The 27,981-nt window shown below is 41.9% G+C and overlaps 1 protein-coding gene across 1 annotated transcript; it reads left to right on the top strand.

Annotated features, from left to right (window-relative positions):
• C9H6orf163 (chromosome 9 C6orf163 homolog) lies at positions 885-18,111 on the top strand. Its single transcript, XM_005684703.2, has 5 exons — positions 885-1,270; positions 5,336-5,430; positions 7,728-7,835; positions 13,700-13,902; positions 17,607-18,111. Exons 1-5 carry the CDS (start codon positions 1,123-1,125, stop codon positions 18,040-18,042), a joined length of 990 nt encoding a protein of 329 aa, XP_005684760.1. The 5' UTR covers positions 885-1,122; the 3' UTR covers positions 18,043-18,111.

Below are 27,981 nucleotides of genomic sequence, written 5' to 3'. Positions count from 1 at the left end.
AAAAAACTAAGATCGTGGCATCCAGTCCCATCACTTCATGGCAAATAGGTAGGGAAACAAAACAGTGACAGGCTTTATTCTTTTGGGCTCCAAAATCATGCAGATGGTGATTGCAGCCATGAAGTTAAAAGATGCTTGCTCCTTGGAAGAAACTCATTGGAAAAGACCCTGATGCTGGGAAAGATTGAGGGCAGGAGGAGAAGGGGGTGACAGAAGATGATATGGTTGGATGGTATCATTGACTTAATGGACATGAGAGAGAGAGAGAGAGAGTGAAGTACAGGGTAGCCTGGCATGCTGCAGTCCATGAGGGGTCACAAAGAGTCAGACATGACTGGGGAAAAAAAAAAAAAACAAAACATGGCAGAAGGAACTTGACAGATGATTAAGTTCAGGGTTTGGAATAGGGAAATGACCCTTTATTATTTGGGTGGGCGTGATATAACCACAAAAGTCCTTATAAGAGTGAGGCAGATGATGAGAGGAAGAAGCAATGTCACCCTGCAAACAGGAGGATAAGAGGCTATACTGATGCAAGTCCATGGGCCAAGGAATGGGGACGGTCTCTGGAAGCTGGAAAAGGCAAGGAAACAGATTCTCCCTGAAACCTCTAGAGGGAACCAGTGCTGCCGTAACTGTTGTGGACTTCTGACCTCCAGAACTGCAAGAGAATGAATTTGTGTGGTTTTAAGCCACCAAGTATGTAGACATTTGTTACCGCAGCAGAAGGAAACATATAGGAAGTATCTGGGAAATGAAGAGGTGTACCATGCTGCCTTTTGTCATTATTTGTAGTTGCTTTTATGAGCAAAGCTTGTCTTACCTAGCAACAGTTGCTAAGTAAGTTAACAATTTAATCTAGACTCTAAGAGGAGCAGCTGCTTAAATCTTCCCAAATCCAGTGCCCAGACCTTCTATGGGCAGAAGCTTTCAGTACCATTCTTTACCACTAGGTATATAACCACTTCCTAATCATGGTGAATCATTTAATCCTGACAAGCCTCTAGCATTGTCTTCAAACCTTGAATCTCTTCTGCTTTCTCAAACTTGAACTTTTCTTAAAACGACTTTTTCTAATCCTAAGAGTGTTTTAATTGTACATAGTAAAAGACAACTTTAATTATGATCAGAAATCCAAATTATACAAACTTTGTTTGCTGTGCTGTTTGTAATAAGATAATTCCACCAGCCCCTTTTGGGGAAACCTTCAAACGGATCCATGAATACAAGCCATTTAAGACACGGTTTTACACTCACAAAGATATACTGGGTAAGTGACTTTGCTGGTTTTCTTTGTCCTAATGTTTCATAGCATCGTATGTCATTCTTGTTGTACAGACTTTGATCGGCTCTCCTAATCAAAGCTCCTTGTCCTGCAGATGCATGTGTTTGACATGAGAAGAATATGGGTTGAAATCCTGCTTCTCCACTTTCCAGTTGTGTGCCTTGGCAGGATACTTAGCCTCTCAATCTGTTTCCTTATATGTAAACAGGGATGTTAATATAATACTTTTCTTGCAGGTTTCTTTTGAGGCTTTAATGAAATATTCATACCTATTCTAAAGCCTGGCGCATAATAATAACTTGGAGTTCTTTTTGCCCTCGCCCATCCTTGGGCACTCCATACAAATAGGAGAGAAATATCTCTAAGTAACACCTTAATAAACAGATGAAAGAAACTGTTCTTTGTTAGTACTGGTGACATAAAATAGATTATAAATAGCATGAGAATATGTACTGTGTACACACTTCTTTTATCTTTTAAGTCCTCTTTTTATATTTAAAAACATTTTAAGTATAGCTGATTTATGATGTTTCAGGTGTACAGGAAAGTGATTCAGTTTTATATATATACATGTATTATATTTAATATATTTTATATTAAATTATATATGTATATATGTTCTCTTTCAGATTATTATCCATTATAGGTTATAAGATATTGAATATAGTTCCCTGTGCCATATAGTATGTCTTTGCTTATCTATTTTATATATAATAGTATTATCTGTTATCCCCAAATTCCTAATTTATCTCTTCCACCTATATATGTACTTCTAATAAGCAAATCAAATTTTAATTACAGGTTTCCTTTTCTCCTCATTCCTGTCAGGTTTTCAGTCAGGTTTTACGCCTTGGAAGTGTTTTCCTAAGTACTCTTAAATCCTGTCTTTAACGTGTTAAGTTAGTGGTGATTAAATTTTACTCCTGATCTTTGAAAATGTAAGAAGCTATAGAATGGAGAGTGTTTTGAAAAAAACTAAAATGTAGAGGGAGATCAAATTGGGGTCATCCTCTAAAAATATCATTACCAAAACTGATTACTGATTTTAACTTTTAGTAACTGTTTAGTGTGACTTATTAATTATAATTTCTATAATGATTTGGCTTTTTACACCCAGAACAGTGGATATCCATTTTTAGATATGCTTTTTTTGGTTGATTCCTTATGCTTCCTAGTATATCTGAATCAAAACATTAAGTGGATAAATTAAAACATGTATAAATGCTAATAAGTATTGCAGAGAGTAGTTCTCAACATTGGCAGTGTTCTACAGAACTTTTAAATCCAAACACAAACTTCACTGGATTTAATACTGTTACGAAGTCCAAATTCATTCTACTCACTGCATGACAGGCCAATAAATCAGGAGATGAGTTGTTGGGGCAAAGAAGAACGACTTTATTCAGAAAGCCAGCAAGCAGAGATGGCAGATTAATGTACCGAAGAACCTTCTTAGCCCTTTCAGAATGCAGGCATTTTTCATATTAAAAGGGGAGGAGAGATGGGTTGGTTGTTGCAGACTTCTTCCTGCAGGAATCCTTTGTTTTTGCAGTTGTCCATTATGGGTCAGTTCATGATGTTCCTGTAAACCTCCAGCAAGACAAATCTTATTCTCTGTTCTGCAACTTCTTGGCTCTACATGAATGGAAAAGTGTTTTACCTTTAAAGGTCAGAACCTTGAGAGCAGGCTACCCTGTATATTTTAGGCTATACGCAACATTTTTCACTCTAAGCAAAACGAATTGAATACAAAGGTTAAAGTAAACGAAAACATCTAATAGGGAGTCAGGTTTGTTCTTCCCTATTACAATACTAATCCAACACAGACCCACTAAATTAGAACCTTCAGAATTGGCCCTTAGCATGTGGCCTTTTAAAAAAACTTTTCCAATATTTTTTAATATATTTAATAGGTTTTTATTTGGAAATAGTTGAAGACTGACACATTTTAAAAATAGAACAGAGTTCCCAACCAGGTTCTGTCATTGATGCCTTACATAACACTGGTACATTGTCAAAACCAGGAAATTGGTGTTGGAGCGATACTGTTAAGTTAGGTGCAGACCTTATTTGTTCTTTTTTCCCTGGTGTGTAGTTTTATTAAATTTATCACGTAGATTCATGTAACCGTCACTACAATCATAACAGAAATATTTCTTCACCACAGAGAAACTGGCTCATGTTACCTCTTAATACCTCCTCATTTAAACTCCTGGCAACCACTAATCTGTCCTCAGTCACTATAATTAAAGCTCTTTGACAATGTTTTATATATAAAACATATATATATATATATAATATACTATACTCTCTCTATATACCCTGTGTGTGTGTGTGTATAATCATACAGTATATAACTTTGAAATCGGCTTTTTTCACTCAGCATTCCCTTAAGATCCAAGTCATTCTTCATATTAATAGTGTGTTCCTTTTTTCACCATTTAAAAAAAGCTATTTATGAATGCTGTTGTACAGTTAGAGTGGAGAACGACTAATACAAAGTACTGGAACTTAAGTATAAAAATGCATAACAGCAGCCCACACTTGTATCACATTTTTATGAAGTGCAAAACTTTGCCAGTCCATGCTTAGTTCGATTGCTTTCTAAATCTTTCGTAATTATCTCTATACAATGTTGGGCCTGTGTAGTATATGTCCATCCTCCTCATAGTATTCACTGCTTTATACTTTTAGACTCACTGATAATCTAGTAGCAAAGACTGTTAAATCAATGCCAACTAATATGTATTTCAGTTGCAGGTGATAGAAACACAACTTAGACTAGACTATTTATAAAGGAGGATTTCTTGACCCTTGTAACAGTGGTACCCAAGAGGGAGCTGGTACCAGGGCTGTCAGTCTGTCCACGCTTGCTGTCTCCATGCGTTGGCTTAGTTGTTTTACCAGTGCAGCCAAGCTTACTCCAGCAACAGAGAAAGGAGTGGAAGTGGTTCCAAACTGCTCTAATCACCTTAATATCTCCAGCTTAGAAACCTTAGAGGAAAAGAGCTCTGTTCTCCTTATAGCCTTATATAAAATAAGGGAAAGAGTGTGTTTGGCCAGGGTTGAGTCTGTGCTCCAGTTAATGGGGCCTGGAAGGTGGGGAGCATGTGATGGGCCAAGCAGGTTGGCTGCTGTGATTGGCAATCCCAGAACAGGTGAGGGAGCAAGTTCTTGAGGAAAGTGAGTCCTGTTACCAGAAGGAGAAAATAAAGTCTGTCACTGTTTCCTCATCTAAAATAAAATGACAGACTTAATTTTCTTGGGCACCAAAATCACTGCAGATGGTGACTGCAGCCATGAAATTAAAAGACGTTTGCTCCTTGGAAGAAAAGCTATGGCAAACCTGGGCAGTGTATTAAAAAGCAGAAACATTACTTTGCCAACAGAGTTACATCTAGTCAAAGCTATGGTTTTTCCAGTAGTCATGTGTGAATGTGAGAGTTGGACCATAAAGAAGGCTGAGCGCTGAAGTGTTGATGCTTTTGAACTGTGGTGTTGGAGAAGACCCTTGAGAGTCCCTTGGACTGCAAGGAGTCCAAACCAATCAATCCTAAGGGAATTCAATCCTGAATATTCATTGGAAGGACTGATGCTGAAGTTCCTATACTTTGGGCACCTGATGCGAAGAGCTGACTCATTGGAAAAGATCCTGATGGTGGGAAAGATTGAAGGCGGGAGGAGAAGGGGACAACAGAGGATGAGATGGCTGGATGGCATCACTAACTCAGTGGACATGAGTTTGAGCAAGCTCCGGGAGCTGCAGTCCATGGGGCAGCAAAGAATCAGACATGACTGAGTGACTGAACAATGACTAGAAGTGTGGGTTGTGGTGAAGGGGACTGAGTCCATCCAGGTCTAACCGTGCTGTGAGCTCCTTCCTAATCAGTTGGGGGAATAACTTCCCTCTTTCACTGGAATCTTTAGAGAGTGAAATTTCCCAAAAGGATCTCTTAGATAACTTTAGTAAATAACTTGATAGCAGTGAAAAAGAAAGCCCAGATACAGTCCGTGGATATATGTGATGTTTTTTCCTCTTCCACTCCGCAGATATTGGGAAAGATATTCTGAATAAGGAAGAGCAGTTTCAAGAGGATGCACTCAAAGAACGTATTGCACAGGCAGAAGCTGACATATGGGCTAAGGTAAAGGAAACCGGAAATCAGCCTGCATGCCTCTTGGCAGTTCTTTCTCTTTGAGGGTTTGTATGAAAGAGTAGAGTCAGGCAGGGCTGACTTTGAATGCTGGTCATCTGTGGGGCAGGTTCTTCAGCTCTGTAGTCTTGGCATCTTCAAATGTGAAAGAGGAATAATAATACTCTCTAGAATTGTTGAGAAAGTTCAATGAAATGACGTGCCCAGCACACATAGATGCAGAGTAGGAAGCAGAAATCGTCAGGAGCTTCCATCCTTTTAAATTGCCCCTGCATGTGGATGACTCTGGCTCCCTTTATTCGCATTGAATTAAAACTTCAAAAACAGACATTCTTGTTGATAATTGTTTATTATTGCTTAATATTTAATATGTAGACCATCCATTTGTGCAGCGTGTAATACCCCAAGTGGCTTTTTTTCCAAAAATTGCATCATAGCTAAGTCTCTTTTTCAACCCTCTCCCAGCTCCTCTTTGCTCCAAAGTCCTTGACACCTTGTCCACATGACTGCTGAAGGCCACGGGAGCAATTTGAGTGCCTTGGAGCTCACGGTCAGATCCCAGACACTTCAATAAAGCCAAACCTCTATCCTCCAGCCGCATTTCTTCCAGAAATAAAGAAAAGGCTATACGTGACTTCCCTAAAGAGGATTAACACTCCTTGAGAGCAGGATAAGCCACAGAGCTTAGAAGTTATTTCTCAGTTTCTCTATAATATATACATCATAGCAAAGAGTATTGGAATTGTCCAGTGTTAGTTCCAGCAAAAGCTTTGTATGAAAGTTCTCCAAAAGTACAAAATGCTTCATTGTGAAGGGTAATAGATATAAAAGTCTTTATAGTCATTTATCCTTATCAATAATAATATAATTTAAATTGACTGTGAGCCATTAATCATATTCCCTAATACAAGAGAATGCTTTTGTGAATAATGTACAATTTAAATATGTTTATCTAATGTCCTGGGCATTCTTTTCAAATAAAATAATGAAACATCTTTCTGAAGACCCTGATGCAGGGGACACTCTGCTTATTTAACTTATATGCAGAGTACATCATGAGAAATACTGGGCTGGAAGAAGCACAAGCTGGAATCAAGATTGCCAGTAGAAATATCAGTAACCTCAGATATGCAGATGAAACCACCCTTACGGCAGAAAGTGAAGAACTAAAGAGCCTCCGGATGAAAGTGAAAGAGGAGAGTGAAAAAGTTGGCTTAAAACTCAACATTCAGAAAATGAAGATCTTGACAGCTGACCCCATCACTTCGTGACAAATAGATGGGGAAACAGTGGAAACAGTGACAAACTATTATTTTGGGCTCCAGAATCACTGCAGATGGTGATTGCAGCCATGCAATTAAAAGACGCTTGCTCCTTGGAAGAAAAGCTGTGACCAACCTAGACAGCATATTAAAAAGCAGAGATATTACTTTGCCTACAAAGGTCCGTCTAGTCAAAGCTATGGTTTTTCTGGTAATCATATATGGATGCAAGAGTTGGACTGTGAAGAAAGCTGAGTGCTGAAGAATTGTTGCTTTTGAACTGTGGTGTTGGAGAAGACTCTTGAGAGTTCCTTGGACTGCAAGGAAATCCAAACAGTCCATCCTAAAGGAGATCAGTCCTGAGTGTTCATTGAAAGGACTGATGTTGAAGCTGAAACTTCAATACTTTGGCCACCTGATGTGAAGAACTGACTCATTGGAAAAGACCCTGATGCTGGAAAAGATTGAAGGCAGGAGGGAAAGAGGACAACAGAGGATGAGATGGTTGGATGGCATCACCGACTCAATGGTCATGAGTTTGAGTAGACTCCGGGAGTTGGTGATGGACAGGGAGGCCTGGCATGCTACAGTCCATGGGATTGCAAAGAGTCGGACACAACTGAGCAACTGAACTGAACTGAACTAAATACAGGGGATCTGGGGTGATACTCAACCTCCCTTCTCAGCAAATTTCTGACTTTGTACATTTTTCTACTTCTCTGTATTTTCCATAATTTCTTGGATGAACATACATTACTCTGATAGTTAGTCAACAAGAAATAGAGTGCCAAATTAAAAAGACCACCCAGCAGCCTGCAGTAAAGCTCTCCTGGGCAGCTCCTGAAACAGTAATGTTAGCCAGGGGCCAGGGCTGTGTTAGGGACATCTCTGCCTGAGACAGCAGTGTGCTGTGGGAGGTCTGAGATTGGAATAGAGCCAGTTAGTGGGGCCCCATGGTGGTGGCTAATTTTCATTAAACATGAAAACCTGATGTATATTAACAAATAAATGAACTCTCTTTCAAAGGCCGATGAACGCCAAAGACAAGCAGTGAAGAAAGCCCTCGAAGAAGCAAATGATATGTACAAAATGCAAATCCAGTTTCTGAAAGAGGAACATGAGAAAGAGTTAAAGGTTTTTAAAAAAATCATTATTTGGATATAATTGCTTTACAGTTTTGTGTTAGTTCCTGCTGTACAACAACATGAATCATCTCTAAGTATACATATATCCCCTCCTTGAGTCTCCCTCCCATCCATCCCCCATCCCAGCCCTCTAGGTCTTCATAGAGCCCCAAACTGACTTTTCTAAGCTGTGCAGCAGCTTCCCGCTAGCTGGCTGTTTTACACATGGTAGTGTATATCTATCATTGCTACTCTCCCAACTCATCTCACCCTCCTCTTCCCCTGCTGTGTCCACTTGTCTCCTGAGATTTACAGGTTTTTATGGTGGCCTGTTTGTTGTCTTTTAAGAAGTACTTAAGTTTGTAAAAAGCTCTGGCAAGGGAATGGAAGAAAAACAATCATACATAAAGTCTAGATGAGTATTTTATGGAGGTTGGTTGGGAGGCCCAGGATTTTTACAGAAGAAATCCTGGTCTTTATGGCAAGAGTGATGATTGGGTGCAGGAGAATCCCTTTGACGTAATGAACCATAATGAGTGGCCTTGGGTGAGCCCAAACCTTTATGGGGTTAGATATGAAGGAGGCACCCCTGCCTGTCAGTCTCCGCATCTCTTATCACTGGCTCTCCTCCTCTTACTGCCCTTTCTCTGGATCCTCAAACCTGTACTCACCACCCTCTTTCCCACCTTGAAGACCTTGTCAGCATGTTCTTCCTGCACTTCATCAGACACCCAGAAGCACTGGTCAAGGGAAGCCTTGCCCCACCAGCTCTATGCTGACAGCCATACACTGTCCTTGTCACCCCGCCCTCTTTCACAGCATCCCCACCCAGCACTGACGTAGGTGCATGGATGAGAGGATTGATTACTCATTAAATGTCTGGTCGCCACACTCCTACAGTCCCTACAAGGGCGCAGCTGACTCACTACCACCATTATCCTGGGGCCAGTGTGGTGCCGTGACTTTATAAGTGCGAAAGCAGGCTGGACAGAGGAAGCAGGCTCTCTGATTGCATCCTTTTCCCTAAATTTGCATTTACTGCAGTGATAAGGGAGACCCCTGGGCTGTTTCTCAGGTATTTCCTGCAGGATCAGAAGTCTCACAATGAGGGAAACTCATTGCAGGCTGTACCTGGTACCATTACATGACTGCACAACTTGGGGTAGTTAGTAATCTATCAAGGCAGAGCCCCAGGGTTCCTCACACAGTTCAGTCCAAAAGCTGCTCAAAGGAAAAGCATACAGCACTCCTTTCACATGGGGGTCATGGGAAGGACAGGACACGGTGCAAGGTAATGATTCCTGGGCAGAGGCTGGAGGGAAAGCAACAGAAGTGTGGCCGCAGTTTGGCCTCATTCAGCAAGAACATAACTCATAAACAGTTCAGGGACCACAGGCCCATTTGTCCATTGTTAACGCCATGCACACCTGTCATTGATCAGCTCTGTACAAGGGAGATTAAATGGACCATGCTTGCCCTCAGAAAACTTGCTAGTAGGGAAGAGAGCTCCATCCCAGGGCTACTGAAGTGTGGTGGGCCCTCCCTACCTGACACCAGGGGCCATGGTCCCTGGGGGCCTGGCTGCAGTGGATCACTGCCCATCCTTGATTTCAGTTCAAAACAGGAGGAGCGTTTATAGCATGTCTGGAGAGGCCTGCTGCTCACCCAGCAGGGACAGAACGGCCACACTCTTTCTTGAACAGTGAAATACTTCTCTATCCGTTGATAAATCACCATCCCCAAGCCCACCCTGGACTTCCCCAACCAAAAATTTCAAGGGGTAACCATTTCCATGTGTGTGGGTGCCTTATGTCCCAGCTCTGTGCTTCAACCAGAGGACAGACATTTTAAACATCACTGCTGGCATTAGGTTGTGACAATACAAGGTAACTTAGATGTGATCCCTGTTTCCAGGAGCTCACATCCCAGTCTTGCTTTAAGTCATTTGGTGGTACCCCATATAGTCTTTAGGGGCTTCCCAGGTGGCTCAGATGGTAAAGTGTCTGCCCGCAACGTGGGAGGTCCGGGTTCGATCCCTGGGTCGGGAAGATCCCCTGGAGAAGGAAATGGCAACCCAATCCAGTACTCTTGCCTGGAAAATTCTGTGGACAGAGGAGCCTCTTAGGCTACAGTCCACGGGGTCGCAAAGAGTCGGACACGACTGAGCAACTTCACTTTATCACATATTGTCTTTGGTGGCTCAGTAGTAAAGGATCCGCCTGCCAATGCAGGGGACACAGGAGATGTGAGTTCGATCCCTGGGTCAGGAAGATCCCCTGGAGCAGGAAATGGCAATCCTCTCCAGTATTCTTGCATGGAGAATCCCATGGGCGGAGGAGCCTGGCAGACTACAGTCCACAGGGTCACAAAGACTCAGACATGACTGACCATGCACATATGCACATACAGTCTTTGGGTTGAGTTAATCCACTTAGTGTTAAAATAGAAGTCCTAAGACAATTTAAGGGGAACAGTTACAGGGAGGTTGGCCTTTCCAAATTATTCGATAAAAGTTTTAGTGACTTTTTTTTTCATATAATGAAGATTTGTCTAAGTGGAGTACATAGGGTTGTTTCAGCTGTAGGGTCCCCAGACATAGACCTCATTATTGCTTCTCAGGGGGCCTCTGAACCACCTCCCTAGAGTCTCCCTTTCTACAGATTCCTGGTCCTACCTGTCCTACAGAATCACTGACAGTGTTTTTAACCATGTGCTTCTCATGCCTAAGAACGTTTGAGATTACCAGTACAGAGAGCAGAAAACCAATTTCTAGCACCAAATAGCCTTACATTCTGATACATAGAGTTCACCAGGTACTGCTCTTCTGTGATGCTAAGAATTTGGGATAAGTTTTAGGTGAATTGCTGTGAAACCAAATTTCCAGGTCTTGTCCAATGGACAGATAGCATTCTGAAAAAGTGCTAATATTGTCTTACTCAAATACAGTACTATTAAAAAGTAAATAATAAAATAGAAGCTAAGGGAAAATGAGAAGAGGAAATATGAAGTCAGGTGTGAATCCAAGACTCAGAAATGTCAGTAGCCACATGAGGTCTGTGCTGTTATCACAGCTGGGCCTTTGAGCTTTCTGACAGTCAGTTCAAAGAGGAAAGTGCTACAAATCACCATGTCCCCCAGCTAAAGACAGATTAAGGCCCAAGATCTTCCTGCCTGTGACGCGTGAGAGAAACTTCTCCTGTGGGAGACATGGTGGCATGAAGAAAGGTCTGTGACACGTCTGCACAGTCAAGATTTGGCCAGGCTGTCTCTTATCTCACAATAGAGGCCCATTCTCTCAAAATGCACTTCAATAAAAGTAATTTGACTGGAAGGCTTTCTGTTGAATATTAACACTGCCAAACAGTAGGTCATTATTTTTTGTAGCTTTAAATAGCTATTAGACATGCTATGTGATACCGTAAAATGATTTCGGTTTCACTAAATCATTACATGAAAGAGAAACAGAATTTCATTCTCCGAGATAAATTCAGAACCCAGTCAAAATAAAGGGTGGAGGTATCTTTTTAAGTTCTGTGATTCAAATAGAAATGTATTATGGTAATACATCATCTTTATAAGGCGCAACCATTCGGCAATCTCAGTTGCTGAAAATGTACTTGAAAACCCAGAAATGATACCTAAGATGTTGAAATATCCCCTAAGATGTTCAACAGCAGCCTCTGACTACAAGATAGAGATTTAGACTTACTACCCACAGCAGAACCTTCCATACTCTGCTCAGAAATTGTCTCTGGGAGGTGGGGAGGGGTTCGAGGGGAGGGAGGAAACTTACTGTACTGTCTGATAAGACTGGGCAGAGTTTCTGGAATGAAAACACACCGACGAATTTCTGGGAAGATCCCAGCATCACAGCCTGCAATGAAGTGAGAAACTAGTGGGTGAGAATCCTGCTTTCTGGTCCTAGCTCTTCCAATGACTCACTCTGTGAAATAACTTAATTTCTTTTTTGTTTGTTTTGTTTTTACAGTAAAAAATATTATTTTATATTGGAGCATAGTTGATTAGCAATGTTGTATTAGTTTCAGGTGTACTGCAAAGTGATTCAGTTATACATATATTGACACATGGATCTATTGTTTTTCGAATTCTTTTCCCATTTAGGTTATTACAGAATACTGAACAACTTAGTTTCTGTATGTTCTCTCTTATCCCTAAAATAGAGATACACATTTCCCTTTAAATGAAAGTTTTGAAACAACTGGAGAGAATTAACTGCCCCTCCTTTCTGGTATGTATTTCTTTTAGAACAGTGGTTGCAGGATGGAGTTTGGGTCTCCTCCAGTAGGCAGTGAGTCCCGAGGATGGAATTCCAGCCTCCTGCTTGGAGCAGTGGGCCCAGCACTGTGCCTGGTACACCATGACTTCGTTGGGCACTTCCAGGGATACAGGGTTTCCCTTGAGAGCCTGCTGCTCTCAAGTCCTGTTTTGTTTTTGTTTTTTTATCTTTTGGCCATGCTGCACAGCATGTGGGATCTTATTCCTGGACCAAGGATCGAATCTGCGCCTCCTGCATTGGAAGCATGGAGTCTTAACCACTGGATCGCCAGGGAAGTCCCTAGTCCTGGTTTGACAAGTGTCCCCTCTCTTTACCTAGCTGAGGGCTCCATAGGTCCTTCGACAGGAACAAGTGGTGGAACACTTGTTCCTGTCTCCTTTGTGACTGAGGATGGGCCCCTCAAAGTGAATGAGCTGGAATACTCCAGAAGGACAGTGAGGGCATGCAGGCAGCTTCCTGAGACTGCCGTCCTGTGCACTGCTTGCTCAGGTCCCCTCCTACCCAAGAGACTCTCCTGGTCATTATTTCTGCCACTTTCCAGGACTGACTTCCTAAAGCAGAATTGTAATCTGTATTTCTAATCATGGATAAAGATAATAGAATGCTATAGAATATTTGAAGAATCAAAAAATGACCATGACTCAATTACTCTTCCTTTTGCGTATTCCTTTTCAATATTATCTGTGTATATACTTGGGCTTCCCTGGTGGCTCAGTGATAAAGAGTCCGCCTGCCAATGCAGGAGATGTGGGTTTGATCCCTGGGTTGGGAAGATTCCCCTGGAGAAGGAATGGCAACCCACTCTAGTATTCTTGCTTGGGAAGTCCCATGGAGAGAGGAGCCTGGTGGGCTACAGTCCAGGGGGTTGCAAAACAGGCAGACATGAGTTAGCATCTGAACAACAGCTATAGTATACATACTTATGCTATATAGTTTGTACATTTCTGGTTTTACCTAGCATCATAAGTTTCCCAAATAGTATATACTCCTTTTCTTTCCTTTTCAGTAGCTGTATATTAATAATATTCCATGGTATAGACATACTATTTCAGTTTTTCTTTTTAATTGGGAGATAATTGCTTTATAATGTTGTATTGGTTTCTGCCATGAAACAAAGCAAATCAGTCATAACTATATATATATATGTATATATATCTCCTCCCTCTTGAGCCTCCCTCCCAACCACTGCCCCCCAAGTTTTTTTAAATTATCTTTTTCGGTATTCCTTCACTTTTCTAAACAATTCTTTTTGTATTGAATGAAAAATTCTTTAAATTCTATGGTGCTTTACAATTTTCAAAAGTTTCACACACTTGATTTCATACAACCCCATAAAAATCCTCCTTTTCTCCCTACCTTTATATCACCCCCTCCCCCTTACCTCTCCCCACTGGTAACTTGTTTGTTTGATCTCTGTATCTGCAGATCTGCTTCTTATTTTTATACACTCTTAAATCATCAGGCTTAATTGGTGTATATTCCATCAGGCAGATAAATTATGATCTGAATAACCTCTTAGTATTCATTTTCAAACATCAAAGCTGTAGCATCTGAACCTGGTTTTCCTGTTGTTTAAGGAAATGACAGTTAGGACCAAGATGCAATTGCATAAAAACGTGGAAGAAGAACTGCAGCGAGAACACTTGGCTGCCGAGCAGCGCATGGTCCACAGGATCCAAAGGATCATGATGGAGTGCCACCGCGAGAAGGTCCAGGCTGTGCAGGAAGCGCGAGAGCAGGAGAGGCTCATTGCCCAGGAAGAGATCCAGTCTCAGAGAAGGTACTCCAGGGAGCGCCCCTGCAAATCAGTGCGGCCCCTGTCAGAATCAGCTTGGAAAGAGGATAGGGTGGATGCCAAAGATACTTCCTACTTTCTGTGTTTTTACATTTTTATTACAGAATGTATCAAACATGGGGAACAGTATATAGTATATTGTAGAGTGTGTGTGTGTGTGTGTGTGTGTGTGTGATGTAAAGAAAAATAACACGAATACTCAAGGGCCTACCAGCCTTTTGAGCGGATTGTAAAGTCCCATATTCTTCCTCAACCACCTTTGTTTCCTCTCCTCCTATCTTGCAAGGTAACTACTGCCCTAAAAATTGTGCTTTTCATTCCATAGCTCCAATTTTAGGGGAGGCAAGGTATTAAGAAATGTTTTTCCACAAACACATAACAGTCTTCACATCCTCTGGCCCACATGGTACACTACTGTGGATGTGTTACTTTTGGTCTCTTTCTTTTTACACAAGTCATAATGCTATAAACAAAGTTGAGCTTCTAGAAATACAGAGAGAGCAAAATTTACTAAGTCCTGACTCCCTGCTTCCTGCCCACTGTCTCCCAGAGACAATCATTTAAGAGAATGTAGTTCAGTATCCTTCCTTGTTCTTTTGATATATTTACTCCAAAATCACTGCAGATGGTGACTGCAGTCATGAAATTAAAAGACACTTACTCCTTGGAAGGAAAGTTATCACCAACCTAGACAGCATATTAAAAAGCAGAGACATTACTTTGCCAACAAAAATCCATCTCATCAAGGCTATGGTTTTTCCAGTGGTCATGTATGGATGTGAAAGTTGGACTATAAAGAAAGCTGAGCACTGAAGAATTGATGCTTTTGAACTATGGTGTTGGAGAAGACTCTTGAGAGTCCCTTGGACTGCAAGGAGATCCAACTAGTCCATCCTAAAGGAAATCAGTCCTGAGTGTTCATTGAAAGGACTGATGTTGAAGCTGAAACTTCAATACTTTGGCCACCTGATGCGAAGAGCTGACTCATTGGAAAAGACCCTGATGCTGGGAGGGATTGAGGGCAGGAGGAGAAGGGGACGACAGAGGATGAGATGGTTGGATGGCATCACTGACTCAATGGACATGAGTCTGAGTGAACTCCGGGAGTTGGTGATGGACAGGGAGGCCTGGTGTGCTGTGGTCCATGGGGCCGCAAAGAGTCTGACACGACTGAGTGACTGAACAGAACTGCCTTATATATGTGCATAATTTGAAGTAACTTTTACATAAATCAGATCACATATACACTTATTAATATATATGTGAAAAATACCAAAGTAATCATTTTATATACGTAGTGAACATTTGATGAGTTTGGCCAGTTTTAACAGGTCAGCATTCAAGAGCCCTAGTAATTATCAGGAATATCCAGAGGTTCCAAACCTGTTTCTGGGTGCTCAGTGACCTGCCCAGGCTCATGTAGCTGACACAGCTGGGCCCAGACTGAAACCTCTCTGTTTGGCCTCCTGGTCTAGGACTTGTCTCTTGCTTCACTGCTTGAATTAACAAGTCTATTTGTATATAATTAATGGGCAAACTTTCCTTGTTAGAACTGTTTAGAAGAGAGCCAAAAGTAAAATCCTATAGGAAGTACAGATAAATAGGAATGAAGGCTGCAGCCTTGGCTATTTCAGTGGTTCCCTACATGCATATGCTGTAAGTCATTGTGAGGTAGAGAAGGAAGAAAATAGAGGATTTGGGGAGAAAGTTAGAGAAGACAGTAACTCCTGAATGAGTTGTGCAAAGCAGTGGAGGGTGGTTCTCCTTTCCCTCTGCCTTCTCCACTCCATCTCAGGAACTCTTCCCGTCCTAAAGGAGCGTCTGGGTCTCTCCTCACACTCCCCTGAGCCTCCTGCTCCCTCCTTCACTCCTTCACTTTTGCCCACCTTTGGCCCCTTCCTCCATGAAATTCCAAGGTGGAAGACTTTCAGTGGCCATCTTTCACTGAACCAGTTGACTAAGACTAGGAAACTGCTGTGCCTGTTGGGTAGGTATATCCACCTAGAATGTCCATTTTGTTCTTTGATGTGTCCCTAGTGCCTATAAGAGAGCCTGGCACACGGTGGGCATTCTTCAAATAATTGTCAAAGGTTCAAATTTGTTCCAGTCAGCTGAACCCACTCTGCAGCACACCAGATCTCATTTAGAGACTTTGCTAGATTCCAGCATTCTTTAGAACATTTGCAGAAACTAATATGTGGAGTGAATGTGAAAGTCACTCAGTCGTGTCCTACTCATTGCAACCCCATGGACTATTCAGTCCATGGAATTCTCCAGGCCAGAATACTGGAATGGGTAGCCACTCCCTTCCCTTCTCCAGGGGATCTTCCCAACCCAGGGATTGAACCCATGTCTCCCACATTGCAGGTGGGTTCTTCACCAGCTGAGCCGCTAAGGAAGCCCACTGTTTAGAATTCCACTGTGGATCTCTTGTTGTTCTTGTTCAGTCACTCAGTCGTGTCCACCTCTTTGAGACCCCATGGACTGCAGCACACCTGGCTTCCCCATCCTTCACTGTCTCCCAGAGTTTGCCCAAATTTATGTTTATTGAGTCAGTGATGCCATCCAACCGTCTCATTCTCTGTCATCCTCTTTTCCTCCTGCCTTTGATCTTTCCCAGGATCAGGGTCTTTTCCAATAAGTTGGCTCTTCACATCAGGTGGCCAGAGTATTGGTGCTTCATCTTCAGCATCAGTCCTTCCAATGAATATTCATGGTTGATTTCCTTTAGATACATTATAATCAGAGGCATATGAATTTGTTCGGCAATGGTTCTCAAAGTATGATCCCAGATCCTGTAGTAGGACACTAAGGTCAAATCTATTTTCTTAATAACATTAAGACATGATTTGTCTTTTCACTCCATCTCAGGAGTATATAGTGGCATTTCCCAGGGTTTTATGTTGTGTGATACCTCAACAGATTGAAGCAAAATGAAAATCTAGCTTTTCTCCTATTTAGCCAGACAATAAAGGGTTTTACAGAAATGTAAAATGATGCCACTTTTCTCATCAAAAGATTTTTGATTTACAAAAATATTTTTCATACAAGGTAAGCTTTTTGTTTTAATATTTAATGAATTTATCCAATATTTCACATGCATTTATAATGCTGATTAAATGTCTGACTTTAATTTTTGAAACTGTTAGGGTCAATAGATATAAACAAAGGCTCTTTGGGTTTCTTGGTCATTTTAAGAGTGAAAGTGATCTTGAGACCAAAAAGTTTGGCTGTCATAGAATATTGCTCAGATAGAATCAAAATGAAGGCTAAACTCATTTTGTGAGATAGTTTCCTGCTGTCTAACTAAAGGTGAGTAGCTATGTTGATATATAGAAATACTTTCTCTAGGGTTTTGGAGCTCTGACCTTATTTCTTCATCTTTGTAGAACTCTCCATTCATATTTTCTGACCTTGGTGGACTCCCTAAAGTTAGCATTAGTCAGTAGACTGGTGGCTTCACTCTAGCCCACAGCAAGGAAATCCATGTGTTCCTTCCCTGCTCTGAAAAGTACTTTTTGATTGTTAACATCTAATCAAAAGCTCATCTTGACCAGCCTATCTCAGACTGGGACTCATGTAAACCATGCAATCATGTTTTCTCCATCTGTAGTGAGAGACAAAATCTTTTGGTTTTTAGTGGGTAATCCATCTAACCACTAACATTCAACTCTTACTCTTTTTGGTAGAAAGGCCATGGAGGAATTTGTGAGTTCTGGTGTCACAGTTGCGAAGGATCAGAAGAAGAATGTGAACCAACTGATAAAGGAAAAACAACATGAAATGAACATCTACTATTGCATGACTCAGAGGCAGAAGCAAGAAGAGGTTCAGGAAGTGCTTCAAGAAGCAGAGAAAACACATCAGGCCAAGCTCGGAAATGTGATGGACAAACTGGTTAACACTCAGGGGGAGCTGCTGTCCATAGCGAAGCAACTGGGAATTATGACGAATTGGAAAGACTTCCTGGAGGAAGAGTTACAGGAAACCAGGGCAGCATTTCAAAAATACATCAATTATACATTTCCAAAGCTCTCACCAGGACATGCAGATTTTATTCTGCCAGAAAGAAAGAAAACACCTTCCAATCTTATTATTCCAGAGAACCAAACAACTCCTGATTAAAAGTCTTCATCTGAAATTTCACTACAAAAGACACAATTCGAAAAACTAAATAAATTCATTCAAAAACCATGTATGGATCCCCAGTTATGTGCATGGTACTACTGAGCTGTAAGCGTTTTGATGGAAAACCAAAATATTCAAAAACACATTTCAGGCTACAATGGGCTCCAAGTCTAATGGAGGAGAGAAAACAGTGAGAGGGGTCAAAATGGACTAGGAGGTGGTACTTCCCTGGCAATTTAGTGGTTAAGTCGTCACCTTCCAGCGCGGGAAGTATGAGTTCAAACCCTGGTGGGGGAGCTAAGATCCCACATGCCTCACAGCTAAAAAACCAGAACATGGAGAAGGAAATAGTAACCCGCTCCAGTGTTCTTGCCTGGGAAATCCCATGGACAGAGGAGCCTGGCGGGCTACAACCCATGTGATCAAAAAGAGTCAGACATGACTTAGCAACTGAACAACAGCAGCTTGTCTCAAACCTGTCTCTCTCTTCATGTCTCCAAATGCCTGCTGCACTGCCTGCACCTTGTCTTAAGTTGAAACCTGAACTTTACCACTCCCCTTTCTCCCTACCCTCCACCAATATTCTTTTCACAGTCACTTTAGCAGTATCTCCCAAATTCTGTCCCTTCTCTTAAATTTCAACGTCATTGCTTTGTCCTAGACCACATAAATGCTTTCCTTATCTAACCTAGTGGCCTCCCCAAAGCTCTCCTTGCTGCCAGGTCATCTCCAGTCAACCCTGGAACATGCAGTCATATCAGTTATATACCTGTTGATTAAAAAGTCTGTTTTAGGACTTCCCTGGCAGTCCAGTGGTTAAGACTGCATGCTTCCACTTCAGGGGGTGTGAGTTGGATCCCTGGTTGGGGAACTAAGATGCCACATGCCTTGGAGTCAAAAAACCTAAACATAAAGCAGAAGCAATATTGTAACAAATTCAATAAAGACTTTAAAAATGGTCCACATCAAAAACAAAAGGCAAACAAAACTGGCTAGGAGGAAAAAAGATTTCATGGAAGTCTAAACAAACTTGTATATCTGGCTTTACTCATGTTTCCATCAGACATTTAACTCTTTTAGTATTTGTTGCAGTTAAAAACAAATAAAAGGACGTGTTCTTCAAGGATTTCCATTGTGGAGAGGTGTGCTGACCTCCAGTATGTCTAGTAACCTAGCCTGGAGATTATTATTTGGTGAACTGCAATAGCTTTGTATGGCACCCCACTCCAGTACTCTTGTCTGGAAAATCCCATGGATGGAGGAGCCTGGTAGGCTGCAGTCCATGGGGTCGCTAAGTTGGACACGACTGAGCGACTTCACTTTCACATTTCGCTTTCATGCATTGGAGAAGGAAATGGCAACCCACTCCAGTGTTCTTGCCTTGAGAATCCCAGGGTCGAGGGAGACTGGTGGGCTGCCATCTATGGGGTTGCACAGTCAGACATGACTGAAGTGACTTAGCAATAGCAATAGTTTTGTAGGGAAAAAAGCAATGTTTCTCAAGTTCAATAGGAAAAAACTTAAATTCTGGGAACCCTATGTAAAATAATTCAGAAAGAATTCCCTCATATTTGCCATTTGTGAAAGATAAATGTCTTTCAAGGTCAGATTCCTTGCCTCAGGAATTGAGGGGGGTGGTCCCCTTATTTTATACCCAAGCCCCAGGAGTACTTCAAACTCATCTTCTTTGGGTCAAAATGCAGAAAGTCATTATATGCCACAATCTGAACCAGCATATCAACATCTACTGAATTAAAATAGAAGAAAACCCAAGCCATAAAGAACTCTCCAAAAAAAAAAAAAATCTATCCATTTTAATGTAACATCCTTAAATTATTAATTACCAGCCTATATTGGTGGCTTTAAAATTAAATACCTGGAAAGCAGTTTTCAGTAAATTAAAAAGTGCCGTTGTCAAGCAAGCCTTAGGTGGACTTGTTTACATTGACTGATCTGGGATTTCCTAATGGTAAAAGCACCGATTTGTTTACCAACTGCATAATGGACTACACTCTCCTAGTGTTTAGCTTCCTGATTCTGCAGAACTATTGCAGCCTATTCCATCGATTGCCTAGGGGCTGGAAACCAGAACATTTACATAGTACTTTACACTGCTTTTTCCAGTACGTTCTCCTCACAATACATTCTTCTCCCAGCAATCAATGGGATAGGCAACACAGGGGTGGAGGTTATCCCTCTTTTGACAAATGATAAAATGAAAACTACCAGGTACTAATATATTTACATGTGTGAAGCACTTTTTAAAGTTGAAGTATAGTTGATATGCAGTGTTCTATTAGTTTCAGGTATATAGCAAAGTTCAATTATATATAATACATATATTATTTTTCAGATTATTTTCCATTATAGGTTATTATAAGATATTGAATATAGTTCTCTGCACTAAATGGTAAATCCTTATTGTTTATTTTATATATAGTATGTGTATATGTTAATCCCATACTCCTAATTTATCCTTCTTCCCACCACTTTCCCCTTTGGTAACCATAAGTTTGTTTTCTGTGTGACTCTGTTTCTGTTTTGTATATAGCTTTGTTTGTGTTATTTTCAGATTTTATAAGTAAGTGATATCATATAATATTTAGCTTTGTCTGGTTACTTCACTCAGTATGTTATTCTCTGGGTCCATCCACATTGCTGCAAATGGCAACTTTTATGGCTGAGACCAACCTAGATAGTATATTCAAAAGCAGAGACATTACTTTGCCGACTAAGGTCCGTCTAGTCAAGGCTATGGTTTTTCCTGTGGTCATGTATGGATGTGAGAGTTGGACTGTGAAGAAGGCTGAGCACCAAAGAATTGATGCTTTCGAACTGTGGTGTTGGAGAAGACTCTTGAGAGTCCCTTGGACTGCAAGGAGATCCAACCAGTCCATTCTGAAGGAGATTAGTCCTGGGTTTTCTTTGGAAGGACTGATGCTAAAGCTGAAACTCCAGTACTTTGGCCACCTCATGAGAAGAGTTGACTCATTGGAAAAGACTTTGATGCTGGGAGGGATTGTGGGCAGGAGGAGAAGGGGATGACAGAGGATGAGATGGCTGGATGGCATCACAGACTCGATGGACGTGAGTCTGAGTGAACTCCGGGAGTTGGTGATGGACAGGGAGGCCTGGCGTGCTGCGATTCATGGGGTCGCAAAGAGTCGGACACGACTGAGCGACTGAACTGAACTGAATATTCCAGTGTGTAGATATAGACCAGTTGTCTGTTGATGGGCAGCTGGATTGTTTCCATGTCTTAGCTATTGTAAATAATGCTGCAGTGAACATTGGGATGTATGTGCATGTGTGTGTGTGCATGAGTGTTTTAAAATTAGAGTTTTCATCTTTTCTGGATGTGTGCTCAGGAGTGAGAATGCTGGATCATATGGTAGTTCTATTTCTAGTTTTTTAAGGAACCTCTATAACTGTTTCCATAATGGCTGCACCAATTTACATTCCCATCAACAGAGAAGCACTTTACAAACATTAATATTTAATCCTCCCAATGATTTCTGAAAGTAGTTGTAATTGTACCCAATTTATCAGGAGGGAAACTGAGGCTCCAGAGATTCAATAACTTTCCCCAGGGCACATAGCTGGTGATAGGGTGGAAATTCAAAATATCACAAGGCATAGGCAGATGGTTGCTTGAAAGAGACCTGGACCCGGGTTTTTCAGACTTGAATAGATAAGAACAGCAGCTGACACTGGGGAGTGCTAGTGTGTGCCAGACAGGCGTATACAAGTGGAATCATTCGTGTTCATGTGGAACCATTAATTCAGGTACAGACAGGTCAAGTCACTTTCTCAGTGCCATACAGTAAGGAAAGGTCATAGCCAGTCTCAAATCCAGAAAGTGAGTCTTTAGCTCATGCCTTTCATCATTATTTTGTTCAGAGATAAAGGCCTTGGTGCCTGGTTGGTTGGACCTCTGGGCGTGTGTCTTTGTGGCATCTGTGATGAGGACTGGAAGGACGTGGTTTGTCCTTGTTTGTCATGCATTGTTTTTGTCTCTTCTAGAAGGGAGAGGAAGTTGTACCTAGGATTGTGTCTGAATTATTGTAGTTACCCAGCAGATTTTCAGCTAAGCATACTCTGTAGAGGAGCAGAAGAAAAGCATCTTCTGAAGGGGTTCACTTCGTCGCCACAATTAAGGTGTCTCTGTTGGCATCAGTTGCCGGAGTCCAACTCCAGCAGCCAGGGGTTCAACCTGAAGAGATGAATGGTGTCGGCGAATGAGACAGCCTCTCAGTTTTCTACGGACTGCCTGTTTATTCCAAGTTTAAGATTCTCTTTTATACTTTTACAAAAACATTAGGCCAGAGGTTTGACATTTTCAATTCCCCCTCTCCCAGATTTATTATCTCCATAAATCACTGTTGCTCCTCAGAGTTCCTGCTTCAGTGATTCTCTCAGAATCAGCCTTACCATCTATTGTCTACCTCTTCTAATGTGTCCTGTAGTTAACTTGTGATCACATTGTAACTCATGCTACATTCCTCAGTTTACTACTTATCTTCCTAAGTCCTGTTTGTCCCTAACATCCTGAGCTCACTATCTCTTAAAAAGGCTTCTAGCTATAGTGTCTCTAAAAATTCCTAACTTGTATAAGCTGTAGTAAAATATGCTAACTTTACAACATTCCTTAAATCTTTAACTTCTAACTATTTTAATTATTTCTAAGCCCCAAATTCAGCAAACTCCTTTGCCATAAACATTTTCCTCACAAATAGGCTTCAGATATCAGTTTCTCCCATGGCCTCACGCTGCGGCCTATGTGCTCATCCTGGAACACTTTTTTGTAAAAGTCCTTGAACAAATGTCAATGATTAACTTTATGAATTATTTTCAGAGCAATGCTGCAGAAGGCCTTGTGCCTTCTCATGCTCCTCTCAAGAACAATAAGCGCCTTAATAATCCTTTTCAGTCAGCTCAGCTGAGGAGAGGAAAAGACAAGTCAGAATTACAAGGCCTAACTCCTTCATCCCAGGATCCGTGCCTGCGGAATGAGGTGAGGGGGCTGGGGACCGTGCCTCCATTTTGTCAGTAATGCCTAACGCGGCTCCCGACAATCAGTGATAAAGTGAGTAACATAAAAAGAAAGCAGGTGACTTGTTTTTTGGTGTGGAAAAAGGAATCTAGTTTCTCAGGTTGCAACCAGATCAGAATAAATTACATGACGCCTGTTTTTAGTCTTCAGTATTTTCCTTGTTTATACTTCACCTTCAGCTCCACACTAATCCCAACTCTTAGGTTCCTTTGGTTTTGTGTTTGCTCCTGCTGCATCATGTCGACTCCTTGGAACCCCATGGACTGCAGCCTGCCAGGCTCCTCTGTCCATGGGATTTTCCAGGCAAGAGTACTGGAGTAGTCTGCCATTTCCTCCTCTATGGGATCTTCCTGACCCAGAGAATGAACACGTTTCTCCTGCATTACAGGCAGATTCTTTACCACTGAGCCACTGGGGAAGTTTCCTAAGGATTTTAATTTGGATGCTTTTGAGAAGGGTAGAGTTAGAGATCTTCTTACTTGACCTTCCCAGCTTGACCTGCTCACCAGAGGACTCCTCCACCCCCTCCCCCAAAATGCTAATCAGCCCTCATGTTGTACTGATCTCAGGGGGCCCTATCAGAACAGATTGACCTGATCCCTGACCCTCACTTGCCTTTCACCTTGTAGCCTGGAGTCAGCACTAAGCATGGTGGTAGGGGACCTCTTCATTCCTTTTCCTCACTCAGCTCTGCCTGTCCCAAGGCCAAGTTAGAGAAACAGCATCTTTATTGTTATTCAAATCCTTCACTTTGATTTGATCACTTCATACCACAGTTCTTTCTAACTTGAATGTCTCCAAGATGATAGACCTCTGAGGATTAAAGTTCAAAATGAATGGATAATCTCAGCAGAAAAAGCTGAGAGTAAACTGAAAATGAGATTATCCCATCTACAGTGCCTCTCAGCAGTCTCTTGTTTCTTTTTTCTTTGTTTTTGTATTCTGCTACTTAAAATTTTATTGTTGTTGTTCAGTCACTGAGTCGTGTCTGACTCCTTTGCTACCGCATGGACTGTAGCCCTCTAGGCTCCTCTGTTCACAGCATTCCCTGGCAAGAATGATGGAGTGGGTTGCCATTTTTTCTCCAAGGAATCTTTCCAGCCCAGGGATCCAACCTGTATTTCCCTGCATTGGCAGGCAGTCTCTTGTTTCTATGGCACTGATAAGGATGATCCTTGTGGATTAAAAAAAAAAAAAAGAATGGAAAATATAGCAATGAACACTGATGGAGCATCTGCTGCGTGTGTCAGCTATTGCACTAAGTTCCTTCTAAACCTTGTCTTAACTGAAATCTCACAGTAGTCCTATAAGATGCCTCCTGTTACCTCTGACTTGAAAATTAGGAAACTGAGACTCAAAGAAGTAAAATCAATTGCTGAAAAATCACAGAGTTGTTTGACTGCAAACTCATGTGTGTTCTGCAACTACAGCACATCAGCCTAATTTAGTGCCTGTGCAAATACTGAGGAGGTGTCAGGGGTGCCCTGCTTTCAAAATTTATTGGAATTGTAATGGGCAAGTCTAAATTACTGTGCAGAACGCTTACTCTTCCAGTGGACATGGGCCAAGAGTCAAGAATTGATCAACCTTCACTGAATGTGCTTGCGGAGCCCTCCTGATGTGGAGTCCAGGGAGGGATTTATGTAGGGGCATAGCCTGGAGCGCCCCCTCCTTACACCAGCATCAAGAAGGGCAGGTTCCCCTCAGGGTTCTGGAGAGAGATCAACTGCCTGATGCTCAAAGGTGAGAATCTCAATGTCAAGTGAAAATTGAAAGTGAGAGATGTCTTTGAAATCTCAGTGGAACCCTTACTCAAGTTTTCTGGCAAAACCTGATGGAAACTAAATCAGGGTATTTTCAAAAAGCAAGATTCCCCAAGTGAACCAATTTTTAGTATAACTTATCTTGAGAACACTTAGTAACCTTCCTGGTACCAATTACTCTGAGTACGGTGCCTGGAGAGGCCACTCTAGACCTTTGATACTAAGACCCACATAAGTTATTAAGGCTGGTAGGATCCTACTTCCTCGACCAAGGATGAAACCCGTTCTCCCCATGCAGTGGAATCTCAGAGTCTTAACCACTGGACCGTCAGGGAATTCCCTAGAGAGTTACTTTAAAAAGCACATAAAGAATGCCTTTTTCTTTGTTGTCTTAGACGCTCCCCATACAGTAGGAGTCTATGTGGTGTCTATGTGGTTCCTATGTTTTTTTGTTAAACTTTTTGTTTTGCATTGGGATATATCCAGCTAACAATGTTGTGATAATTTTAGGTGAACAGTGAAGGAACTCAGCCATGTACATGCATCCATTCTCTCCCAAACTACCCCCCATCCAGACTGCCACATAACATTGAGCAGAGTTCCCTGTGCTATACAGTAGGTCCTTGTCGGTTATCCTTTTTTTTTTTTTTTTTTACTTTTTTATTTAATACATTTTTTAAAATTTATTTTTGGCGTGCTGGATCTTTATTGCTGCTCAGGCTACTCTCTAGCTGTAGTGCGCAGGCTCCTCACTGCAGTGGCTTCTCTTGTTGCCAGGCACAGGTTCTGAGGTGTGCAGGTTTCAGTAGCTGCAGCTCCTGGGCCAGGATCTAGAGCACAGGCTTAATAGTTGCAGTACATGGGCTTAGTTGCTCCGTGGCACATGGGACCTTCCCAGATCAGGCATCCTGCATTGGCAAGTGGATTCTTTACCACTGAGCCCCCAGGAAAGCCCTGGTTATCCATTTTAAATACAGCAGTGTGTACATGTCCATCCCCAACTCCTTATCTCCTCCTCTCACCTTCCCCCCGCCACACCTTTGCAACCATAAGCTCGTTCTCAAAATCTGTAAGTCTGTTTCTGTGTTGTTGTCTAGTTCTCTCTCTTTTAAAGCAAGTTTTATTAATTAATTAATTTATTTATTTATTGGCTGCATCCTGTGGCACGTGGGATATAGCTCCTAGATCAGAGATCGAATGCACACCCCCTGCATTGGAAGCAGTAGTCTTAACCAATGGAACACCAGGGAAGTCCAGCTTCCATGGTTTCTAATACTTAGGAGGGTATATTAATTCCTAGAGACCATCTGGAAACTTAATATGAAGACCCTTAGAAACTGTAGTTTAATTACTGTAGTTTAATTTTATAGAAGTCATTCCACCAAGACAAGAACCTAGTTTTTAGAGACAATAACCCTGTGAGCTGGGAAACAGGTGCCTAGCATCCCTAGGAGAGATGAAGAAGCTGCTGCTACTGCTACTGCTGCTAAGTCGCATCAGTTGTGTCCGACTCTGTGCGACCCCATAGACGGCAGCCCACCAGGCTCCCCCGTCCCTGGGATTCTCCAGGCAAGAACACTGGAGTGGGTTGCCATGTCCTTTTCCAATGCATGAAAGTGAAAGTGAGGTCGCTCAGTCGTGTCTGACCCTGAGCAACCCCATGGACTGCAGCCTACCAGGCTCCTCCATCCATGAGATTTTCCAGGCAAGAGTACTGGAGTGGGGTGCCATTGCCTTCTCCAGATGAAGCTACCCACACCCATAACAGTCACAAAACACTGAGATTGGACTGTATAGTATCCCTGGGCTTTTATGTGACCAAGAAGTCACTCTGATATTGTCTTTCTCTAACTTTGGTTTCCATTTGACCTATTAAAGCCTGCATAGCCTAGCTTCGGGGGCCTTATTTCCACTGAAGCCATAGTAGAATAGTAGACACTATTTGGCACAACTCCAGTTTATTTACAGAACAGAGGATTTTGACATTCTGCTACCTCTAATAAGCTCTCCTTTCTGCTTGACTGCTTGGCTGAAATCACTCAGAAGAAAAAAGAAGAAACCATTGGCATTTGCTGTCCAGTATCAGAAGTCAGGCCATGCATGAGTGCTTCACCTGTAGTATCCAACCTTTGCCTCACAATAACCAGGGAAAGAAATTTAAGCACATTGAGGTTGGGTATTCTGCATCAAGTCACTCCATTTGAAAAGTACAAATGCATTAAGCTCATTGCCATCTGATTCCAAATAGCAGGATTGAAAACAAATGATTTTACTCTCAGTCAGTTCAGTTCAGTTCAGTTCAGTCGCTCAGTTGTGTCTGACTCTTTGTGACCCCATGAATCGCAGCACTCCAGGCCTCTCTGTCCATCACCAACTCCCGGAGTCCACCCAAACTCATGTGTATTGAGTCAGTCATGCCATCCAGCCATCTCATCCTCTGTCGTCCCCTTCTCCTCCTGCCCCCAATCCCTCCCAGCATCAGAGTCTTTTCCAATGAGTTAACTCTTCGCATGAGGTGGCCAAAGTATTGGAGTTTCAGCCTCAGCATTAGTCCTTCCAATGAACACCCAGGACTGATCTCCTTTAGGATGGACTGGTTGGATCTCCTTGCAGTCCAAGGGACTCTCAAGAGTCTTCTCCAACATCACAGTTTAAAAGCAACAATTCTTTAGCGCTCAGCTTTCTTCACAGTCCAACTCTCACATCCATACATGACTACTGACTAGTCGGACCTTTATTGGGAAAGTAATGTCTCTGCTTTTGAATATGCCATCTAGGTTGGTCATAACTTTCCTTCCAAGGAATAAGCGTCTATTAATTTCATGGCTGGAGCCCCAAAAAATAAAGTCTGACACTGTTTCCACTGTTTCCCCATCTATTTCCCATGAAGTGATGGGACCAGATGCCATGATCTTCATTTTCTGAATGTTGAGCTTTAAGCCAACTTTTTCACTCTCCTCTTTCACTTTCGTCAAGAGGCTTTTTAGTTCCTCTTCACTTTCTGCCATAAGGGTGGTGTCATCTGCATATTTGAGGTTATTGATATTTTTCCCGGTAATCTTGATTCCAGCTTGTGCTTCTTCCAGCCCAGCGTTTCTCAGGATGTACTCTGCCTTAAAG

The sequence above is a fragment of the Capra hircus genome, chromosome 9, assembly GCF_001704415.2.
Source record: "Capra hircus breed San Clemente chromosome 9, ASM170441v1, whole genome shotgun sequence".
Taxonomy (NCBI): domain Eukaryota; kingdom Metazoa; phylum Chordata; class Mammalia; order Artiodactyla; family Bovidae; genus Capra; species Capra hircus.
This window is presented reverse-complemented; position numbering and strand designations above follow the sequence as displayed.